The sequence below is a fragment of the Helobdella robusta genome, assembly GCF_000326865.2.
Source record: "Helobdella robusta unplaced genomic scaffold HELROscaffold_6, whole genome shotgun sequence".
Taxonomy (NCBI): domain Eukaryota; kingdom Metazoa; phylum Annelida; class Clitellata; order Rhynchobdellida; family Glossiphoniidae; genus Helobdella; species Helobdella robusta.
This window is the reverse complement of record NW_008705330.1, coordinates 2,870,225-2,881,039: the sequence shown is the minus strand read 5'-3', so window position 1 is coordinate 2,881,039 and position 10,815 is coordinate 2,870,225. Positions and strand designations below refer to the sequence as shown.

The 10,815-nt window shown below is 35.9% G+C and overlaps 1 protein-coding gene across 1 annotated transcript in view; it reads right to left on the bottom strand.

Annotated features, from left to right (window-relative positions):
• Nucleotides 1-8,783: 8,783 nt before the first annotated feature.
• HELRODRAFT_164234 (hypothetical protein) overlaps nt 8,784-10,815 on the bottom strand; it is a gene marked incomplete at both ends in the record, with an annotated part of 7,070 nt that continues 5,038 nt past the window's right edge. Inside the window, 4 exons of the mRNA XM_009029228.1 lie at nt 8,784-8,860; nt 9,056-9,152; nt 9,392-9,469; nt 10,173-10,277. Coding sequence (XP_009027476.1) covers nt 8,784-8,860; nt 9,056-9,152; nt 9,392-9,469; nt 10,173-10,277 — 357 coding nt within the window. The remainder of the gene's footprint in view (nt 8,861-9,055; nt 9,153-9,391; nt 9,470-10,172; nt 10,278-10,815) is intronic.

Here is a 10,815-nt window from a genome sequence, read left to right as displayed (position 1 = left end):
CGTATGTTTGATGATGAAGGTATACCTGAGGATTGGCGACACAGTGTGTTGGTGCCGTTGTATAAGGGCAAAGGAGATGTGAGAGATTGTGGGTCATATAGGGGTGTGAAATTGCTAGAGCACGGAATGAAGGTAGTGGAGAGGATGCTTGAGAGGAGGTTGAGAAATATGGTGACAGTTAATCAAATGCAATGTGGGTTTATGCCTGGTAGGGGAACGGTGGATGCGTTGTTCATGGTGAGAATGTTGCAGGAGAATTATAGAAAGAAGAAACGAAGATTGTACATGTGTTTTGTGGATCTAGAAAAGGCTTTTGATCGAGTACCGAGGAAGGTCATTGAATGGGCGTTGAGGAACAAAGGAGTGAATGAGAGACTTGTTAAAGCTGTGATGCAGCTGTATGAAGGGGCAAAGACAAAGGTGAGGGTTAGAAGGGGGATGTAGGACGCTTTTAGTGTTAAGGTAGGAGTGCATCAAGGATCAGTGTTATCACCGTTTCTGTTTGCAATTGTGATGGATGTTGTGTGGGAAACATAATGGAGGGGTTGTTATTTGAGATTTTGTATGCAGATGATTTAGTCTTGATGGCTGATAGCATGGAAGAATTGCAGTTAAAATTTGACAGATGGAAAAGTGTTATTGAAAAGAAAGGGTTGAAAGTTAATATTGGTAAGACGAAGGTAATGGTGAGTGGGGAAGGTGGGGAGCGAGTGATAAGTAAAATAGACCCCAGAGGGGTATGTGACAGGAGAGTGAAGGCTAACTCGGTATTGTGTATAGGATGTCAGAAATGGGTGCATAAGAGATGTAGTGGTGTAAGGGGGGCACTGAAAAAGGTGGAAGGCACGTTCAAATGTAAGAAATGTGTTCATGGTGTGATTAATAGGACGGACGCAAGGACGGGGTTGAGTGGTGGTATTGAAAGAGTGGAAAGCTTTGTTTACTTATGGGATAAGCTGAACGCGGAAAAAGGATGTTTAAACGCAGTTACGGCTAGAGTTCGTGTAGGATGGATGAAATTTAGGGAACTGGGTGGGGTATTGTGTAGAAAGAAATGGTCAGTGAAGATGAAAGGGAGGGTATATAAAGCATGTGTGAGAGCAGCGATGGTATATGGTGGTGAAACTTGGGTGTTGAGGAGAGAGGAGGAAAGTGTACTGCAGAGGGCTGAAAGAGCTATGGTGAGGATGATGTGTGGGGTTAAAGTGAAGGATAGGAGGAGTAGTACAGAGCTATGTCAATGATGGGACTGAATGAGGACATTGTGACATTGATAAGGAGATCGAGATTGCGGTGGTATGGACATTTGTTGAGAAGGGATGAAAGGGTCGGGATTAGGCGAGCGTTGGAGTTCGAGGTTGAAGGAGTGGTAGGAAGGGGTCGTCCGCGATTGGGATGGAGAGAGCAGGTGGAGAAGGACAGGGTGAAAGCGGGGTTGCGTGATACTGAGGCGAGTGACAGATGTGGATGGCGTCGAGGGGTATTTCGGTTTCATCATAGGTAGCCAAACGGCAACCCCCGATCTCGGGGAAAATGTCTTCTAAACGTGTGTTGTTGAACTGTACATGTTTATGTTTGTTTGTGTAAAAGTGTGTATGTGTCTGCAATGTAAACAGGTCTGTTATGTGTGTATGACTGCATGAGTGTGTATTTCTGAAGTACAGCGGTTCTAAAGTACGCGCGTTTTTGCATGCTGGCTCGAGCTTACATAAACATTTTTGTGTCTGTATATCCTGTTAACAATCGTACATGTGTGTGCAGTGCATGTGTGCTTGCTTGTATGTTTGTGTTCTATGTTTTTTGTATTCTTTGTTGTCTAAAGTGTTGGGTGTTATTTGTCTTCCATTTATTATCTTTTGTTACAGTCGACGTTGTTAATGTCGTTTGTTGATGATATTTGTTGATGTTGTTGATGTAATGTTTTTCTTGGTTCTACGTTATTTATCAATTTTTCTTGTGATATTTTTGCTCTTGATGTTATTGCTATTATAGCTCTTGTTGTCATTGAGGATGTTTGTTCGTTTTGTTGGCGGGAAGGGTGTTAATAATTGCGGTTGTTCATCTGCACCATCAGTCAAGTCATTCTCTACCAAGTTTTTTAGAAGGTGGTATTATCACCATTCTCATCTTCATCACCCTCATCTTCATCATCGTTACCATCGTCACAGTCGCCACCACCATCTTGATGATGATGACCATCAAAATCATCAGCATCTCACTACTGTTGATTTGACGTTTTGTGCTACGTTTATGGACGACCAATTTTCGTAGTGCAGTTTTTTAGTTTTGTGAAAATTTTTTTTAATGGGGGGAAAATTTTTGCTAGAAGTTGATTTTTTTTCTTTTTTGATTTGTTGTTGTTGGTTATGTTTTTGTTTGTTGGACGTTTCTGTTGTTAGTGCTCGTATTTTGTGTCTGTGTGTACTGTATATGATTCGCCATGTACCTAAGCCAATACAAAGAGCTTTGTGCTTGGTGCGTTGGTTCAAATTTTTTCAATTTAGTTATTAGTTATTGCTGCAATTAAAATTTTTTTGTGTTGATCATTCTGCCAGTGTTTCTGCGTATTGGGTGCGAAATGTTGATTACGCTTCTACCAAATTTGTACAAAGTTTCAGCTTGCTGTTTTATTTTATTCCACTGCGTCGCATCTATCGTCACTTTCCTCTCCACATCAATCCGTCCCAATCCAATCCATCCAACTCCAGTATGTTTTCATGACGTCATGACGTAAAATCGTCGTAAGCTTGGTTTGAATATCGCCTAACGTTTGTGTTCATGTGTGTGTGTGTGTTCGCGTGTGTTTGAGTTTGTGTGCTGCGAGTTGCATGTTTGTTTTAGGTGTGTGGATGTGATGATATGATTAAGGTGCGTTGGCTTAATGATTAAATGCGCCTGGTCCTGCTAATGCAAGGACTGGGTTCGAATACAAAGAGATCACCCGCTTATCGCATGCAAGGTGTGTGATGCGTTGTTCTTACGCTTATTCATACACGCTGTATGTGTTGTTGATACTGATGAAGCACGAAAAATGACCTTTAACCTTTGTTTAACCTTTTACCCTATGTATCAGATAAACAATGTAGATGCGCATTTTACTTTATTTTTTTTAATGTTTTCTATTTAAACAATTTGTAATTTAAATGATTTTATTTTAATTACTCATTTTTTAAAAAAATTAGAGAGGCACAATAATTTAAAATCTAATTCATTGCAAAAATTGTTTAATGAAATAAAAACTGTTGAAATAGAATCAACGAAAATAAAATCGAATTTTTAATCGCTGAAGTTGATCCCACAACATCAATTTAACTTTCAATTCTCAGATTTAGACCTGTTTATATGAAGTTGTGAAGTTAATAGCTCTTTAATCGTTTGTTTGTGACCATATTTAACAGGATTAAATTTTAAAATTTAGCATTTAAAATGTAGATCAGATATTGCAGATGAGATTTATGTTGACCAAATAAACTTGATAACACCGACCGTCACGTTTCATGACACCCTGTTAGCAGCGCCAAATGCATTCGAAGAATTGTTGAAATTATTTATTCAACTATTTGAAAACGCAGGAAATATAATGTCGTTTTAAATATAAAGAGTAATGATGATGGATTTTATAGTGCTGGTTGATTTCATTTGTTTGTGAAAAAATATCATCAACGATCGATCGTTGGTGAATGAAAATTCAATGAACAATTTATTCAAGATGGACCCAATTCGACCTAGCAGTTCACTTTAAATAACTACAGCAAATTATAATCATATCGTGAGTGGCGGGAGAAGGAAGAAACCGATGTTTATAGCGGAGGTAGGATGCATCGAAGATTTGAAATTCCTGATGTTGTTTCTTAGTGGTGGAGAACCATGTAATAATTTGTGTGGTCCGTGAGTGGTAGGTGTGGTTAGCGAGAAGCGGCTGACCACTTTGAATGCATTTTCCATTTAAGAACTGCCACTGCTTTGTGGCTGTGGAGTGAACACGAACTGATGCACACACGCGGACTCGTGCATTGCAATCACTTCAAACAAGTTGAATATTAAATAAAATATTTTATTTCATCAAATCAAAACAAATAAACAAAGTTCAATGAAATGATCCGGAAAACCAGAATGAAAGATCATTGCAACGGTGCAGTGTTCATATTTGCAACAATTTGTTTCCTACAACTAATATTATTAGAATTAAAATATTTCATTGATGAAAATTATCACAATAGAACAAAAATGAAAAAAATATTTGAGCGTGGTTCATTTCAAGATGAGACAATTATTTAAACGAGGTACACACATATTGAAATTTTTCTTTAGTTCATTTGCAGAAATTAATCAATCGTGGAAAGTCCAACCGAACAGAACCAACTTTTTACTCTGACATCTAATTTATTAAATGTATTTTTTGTGTTCCCGTGTTGAAAGAATGGAGAAACAACTTTCGATTGCCCTGTCGTTTCATTTTATTTATCACGTTGAATGACGGTTGAAAATGTGAGAGGGAAAAATAATCGTAATAATAAAATTCCATGCAAATGGTTGGAGTGAAAAACAAAATGAACAGATAGACTTGAAGGAAGGTCTGCTTACTTATACACGTCATGAACGATGACATTTATGATGATGATGACTGGTGGTGGGGGTAGTGATGATAATGATGATGATGACGATAATGGTGAGAAAGATGATGGTGTTAATAGAGATGATGAAATAAGAAAAAAGTGATGTTGACGATGAATTCGAAAAAGAGAATGTAGAGGGATATGATAATGATAAGAAAATATGTCATGCTATTAACAATTAAACAAAAAAAGATGATGATGACGACAATAATGAGTATGAACAGAAATAATAATGAGAGTTATAAAAAGATATTATTGATTATAAACATCTCGTGGACCAGGAACAACTGATGTCGAATGCTGGTTGAAACCATCGTCACGTGGTGACTGCAACAATGATGGTGATAATAATGATGATGGTGATAGTGATAATGGTGATGATATGATGAGCAGTGATCACGATGGGTATTATCACAATGATGAGAGGGAGAGAGAGTAGTGATGATGATAATGAAAATGGTGATAATGATGATGACGATGATGAGGTGACGATGATGAGATGGAGATTGATGTTGCAGTAGGCCCTTAATGAGCAACAGGTTTTAAATTGATTCGTTAGCTGGTTGAGGACCACTGGACGATCGTTGTTGTTATTGAGAGGAGTCGTTGAAGTCATCACATCTATCTGTTTATTTATTTTTATTTATTCACTTATTTATTAAAGAATTGGGAGGCCAGAAGTTTTTAATAACTTGTACGGACTCCGTATGTCCATAAAACAATATACATACATTTACATACTCGTACATATAATCATGAAGTATAAATAGCATATTAAAAACAGAATACAGAAATGTGTATCAGTGACATAATAAAATGAAATAAATTAACAAAGAAGTCTTGCTTAGTGAAAATGAGCAATAGAATATACATTATAGATTGACTGCAGCAAGAAAAGGATAAAATACTGAAAGTATATAACCGAAAAGTGGTAAAATGAAAATCAATGTTAACAAATTATGAAATTAAGTGGGAGATAATTCAATTGAAGCAATAACAGCAATGGGAATAATACAAATAAAATGATTAGAATGGAAATAATACATACAAGGTGATTAAAAGATAGATAAAAAAAGAAGAGACATATAAATAATTATGTATACATATGCACGTGCATGCATGCAGATAGATTTAAAATATAAATGACTGAAGAGGCTAAAGTGATAAAGTAGTAGAAACGAAAAACACATTTAGACAAAAAATAATAGAGAGAGTAGTTAATCAAAAAAAAGTCATGCTAAAAAATTAAAAATGCTGGATTTAAAAAAAATGTTTAGGAACTAATAGACCTAGTGTTTGTAGGTAGTTTATTCCATAACTTCATCATTTTAATTAATGGACTATTATAATAACAATAAGTTTGAGGAGTAGAGATGTAAAAGTGAGAAAAGTGTCGTTAACTCTTGGAAAGAATGAACAGGAATCTTAGCTATGACAAAGTATCGGCTTATACTATCAAATTTCCAAACATTATAAATAATGTTTTTAAGAAAGATTTTTGGGGCTTAATAATTAAAGATAGATGAGAGGCAGTTGCAAAGTAGCTTTATGATGTGATTGGATAGTTTAGACATAAGTTTATAAAAAATTCCAAGAGTTTTAGTAAGTTTGTTTGATAAAAATTGGGTATGTGCCAACCAAGAAAGATCAGAAGTCATGGTTAGTCTAAAGAAGTTTTTACAGGAAAATCTTTGAAAACTGAGTTATGAACCTCTAAAGAAAAATTAGATTAGTAACTATCTTGGGACCGAAAAGAATGCAGCAGGATTTTGGTATTTATATAGAAATTATTAACTCTAATCCAGTTAAGTACTTTTTTTAATTCAGGTTTAATCTGATCAATTAGAGAGTCAATATTCTTACCACTAAAAAGAATTATTGTGTCGTCAGCAAAGAGTATAAATTTTAGGATAGGTGACAAATTAGAAATGCCAGCAACAGCTATACAAGAGTCTGAAATTATCCTACCGACTAATTCATCTACGGATGCCCCTGATATCTGCGACGCACGTGTTAAAAGACTTACGACTTTGAAAGAATCTGGGGCCTAAGATGACCTTAAAACGGACCTTCAGGATCCTAACCTTAACTCTAAATCTATAAACGTACATGACGATGATAATGATGATGATATATGATGTCATGATAGATATGTGTGTTGTGTATGTTTGTATGATCACCACAAATACCACAATATATATCTAGTTGTTAGTTTGATTATTTTTTTTAAGTATATATTTCATGGATTTTGACCGAGTATTAGTTTCTTTTTTTTATTTTTCATATTCCTTTATGTCTAGTTAATATAAAATCGCTTTTGTTTCAAACAGTCAATCGCAATTAAAAATGATTAATTTCATAAAAAAATTTTCTTCAAATTGCAATCTTAATCATCATCTCAATTACGTATCCATGTTTATTTTTGTTAGACTTTCTGTACTATCATTTTGTATTCTATTTTTCATTTTTATGTTTCTGGGTCAGTGAGAGTGCTAATGCAATTTTTTTAAAACTTCACCGTCTCCCGACCTTTGTTGGGTGAAATAATTTTGAAACTTGAATTATGTGAAGTTCAACAAGTCTTTAAAATTATTAGACTGTTGACTACTTACTGTTACTATACAATTGAATAAAGGACTCGCGAGGACACTCGTCGGACAAGAGTCAGCGTGTACATGACGAGGGCGTATGAATGGACAAGCGGGTATAGTCATTATATGATGAATATAACATGAGAAAGTATTTGCGTGTGTATGTCTTCATGCGCTCGACAGATTATTCTGTGGTTCGAAATGTTTTTTTGCTTCCTGTAAATTCGTCAACGTGCCCTATTTTAAAGCTATAAAAAATATTACAAAAATAATATATTCCATATATAAGGATTTATTTTCAAAAATTCACAAGATGGCGTGACCGAAAAGACGAGGCCACACAGAACAGGAATAAAAACTCGGTGACATGACTTGAAAGTTTATAGGAACTTCGACTTGGCTTGACCGACATGATTACTTAAAAATCTATTGCAATATATTGTACTGCTGTCCATGGACAACAAAGTAGGACACTTTTTAAACCACTAGCCCTGGCCTGGTCGTGCCGGCACAGCTGTCTGAAATAAAATTGAAATCGCACTAAATTTGTTCATTCAACTCCGTTGAGGAAAATACAAAACAACTGGCAGTAATGTTTTAGTTACACGATAACAGTTTACTACTTTGAATGTTTGTTTTCAACCATGTTTGCATTGGTGGTAATAGTAATAGTTACATTATTTGACCAACGGTGATGGTAGTAGTATCGCTTGAAAGACTGACGTCGAGGTTAAACTAATTGGCATATAAAAATGAAAGGAAAATGATAGATAAGGAGGAAAAAGTTTGCTGATAATACATCAAAAATAATGCATCAATGCACATAAACAGACATGCATGCGTGTGGAGTATATTGTACTACATGTCTGTTCTTCAAAATTTTTTATCAAGTATCGTCTTCATAACAACCATGAACACAATTTATTGAGATGTATTACGATGTTGCTACAACGATAATATGCTTAAGCATGTACAAATGTATATGTTCCTACATTCCAAAATAAACTATGTTCTTATACACAAGTGTGTTTATTCTAAGTAAACTACGCGCATACAAATATATGTCATAATATGTATGTCGTATGCACGCGTACATTCTAATTAAACTATATCGATCAACATAAGTATGTGCACATGTACGCAATTTACATACACTCTAAGTAAACAACGCTCATCTATGTTTTTGTGTGTTTATTTGTATCTCTAATAGTGATTTCTCTTTGTGTGCTCTTTTTCTGTGGAACAACTTGCTCTCTTCTGCCAGAGAACATTTGTCACCAAACCTACGTAAACTCTACTTGCTTCGTCATGCATTTGGCTGCAGTATCTGTCGATGGCAACTCATCCTGAGCGCTTCTGGCGTTATGCGTGGGGCGCTGTGGGAATTGCACAGCGTCATTAAAATTAAAAGTTAATTATAAGATTATGGATGGTGGTGCATGACAAAGTTTTGTGTGCTAGCAACAAATGGTGCAACTTATAAAACAACGTTCAATAGCCAACAACTTTTCATTAAAACAAAAGCCTGCCGCGTTCATGAAATTTAAAATATCCTACACCCATTCAAAAATATTTATTATTGTTCGTTCTGTTTTAACGGCATCGCAGTTCCCAGAATGCTGCCGTGTTGTGCCTTGTTCAAACCAGCATGACCTGTTTGTTCATGGTTATAAACAGTAAAACGTGAATGTTTTACTATTGTGGGTAGCTCTATTATTATAATTATTGTTTATCTATCTACTCATTATTCATTCATATTATCATCAAATATTATCATCATCATTCATTATTATCAGGCAATAATATTCATTTTTGCTTTTAAAATTTTGTTTATACGTTTTGACTTACATATACCAAAACCACCGCCCCAGAAAGAAAATACTCCAAGCGAGCCCCCTCGAGTCACCAGCTCAAAACCAAACTCAGACTCCAGTAAAATCACAACCTGGAAATTTGCAACATTTACAGACCGACATTATCCAAGCCGACGGAGTTTAAAGGGGCTCTGAACTGGTAGCACCGACGCAGACACACCAACCGACCGGCAAACCCACCGACCAACCGACGCCTCCCATTGTGTATACACCCGAAATCGTAAAATATTTAATTTCAGTTTTGCATGTGAACGTACTAAGAATTAACAAATAGGTAATGTAGTTATAGTCACGTATGTAAAGATAGTACGTGTAACGTGAAATTTGTCGACTGCAGGCAGGGCTGGCCAGAAGGTACCTCACATATGTGCCCATCTCTCACCACGACCTGCGTTTGTGGTTGAATTCAATGTGCTCGTGTGAGCTACCTCAAATAGACGTCATTTTTGGCATTATTGTCTACTGAGATAGTAAAGGTTCCAAGTTGGTGTTTAAAATCGAACTACAGATGCTAGACGCCTAGAACGAGTTAGGTGTTCGCAATGATGCACCCGTGGTAAGAGACGGTGTACTTTACGTACACGCAGTGGCCAACCGTATTGATGAATTTGTACCCTTGCAATCGATAAATTCGTACCCTCGCATATAAATACGGTATATATGTTCAGATCATCTTTAACTTATCAGGTGATCAAACTCTACATAAATGAATTCGCCAGAAAAATATAGAAATCCAACTCTTGAATGTTAATGTTAACTGTATATAACTGTACGTAAACATGAGCACATAGGGCACACACACACACACACACACGAACACACACATGCACACACAGGCACATTTGTCCCAGTAAATATTGATACTGCATCGGTTAAGAATCAAGCCAATTGTTGCAGCCGTTGTGTTTAATTAATGATATCAACATGAAAGCCAGTGCTTTAATTTTTTTGTAAATACACTTTGTTATAATCATGAAAACAGAATGGATCAAAACACATAGACATAATTTTGAAGAAAGTTGACAATGTTGTTAACAGTAGATTACATTGGCAATCACGAACCACGCCATTCAATCCAAGCGATCACTCACCACTTCTCTATCTGGCAAACAAATGTGAGCGCGTTCTATCCTGATATTGAAAGAAAGTCTGTAGAGGATTGCCTTCCTGATTGCAAACATCGCATGGCTCAGACTCTAACATAAATGCCGTGTAATCGAATCGATTGAGTTGATTAAAATCTTTGATTGAATGATCGATCTATCGATTGATTGATTGACTTTCATTGATATTTCTGACTGATGAAAAGAAATGATGTTGGTCTGTAATTTTGTGATCGCCAGTGAAAGGTTAGAAGAGAAAGTGGATGCCAACCTCGCCAACTGAAAGAACAAACCTGTCACATCAGTTCTCATTCGTTCTAAAATTTTGCCTGACAGTTGTAAAACAAAAGAAGTTTTTGAAGGGGCAAAAAAATTAGAAACTAATGAAAATTATTTTTACTTAACATTTTTTTATTTATTTGTTCTGAAGCAACTGAGCAGCAGTTGTGCTGTGTGTGACAGCCTGGCAGATGATATTCAAATGAATGCCGACACTCCCAAGAAAAACTCGAAGCCTTGCAGGTCTCATACAAATTATTTTCCATTTTTTGTTCATACGTAAATACATACTTATACACACATATACATACATGATCACATACTACATTCACACACACACACGCACACACAC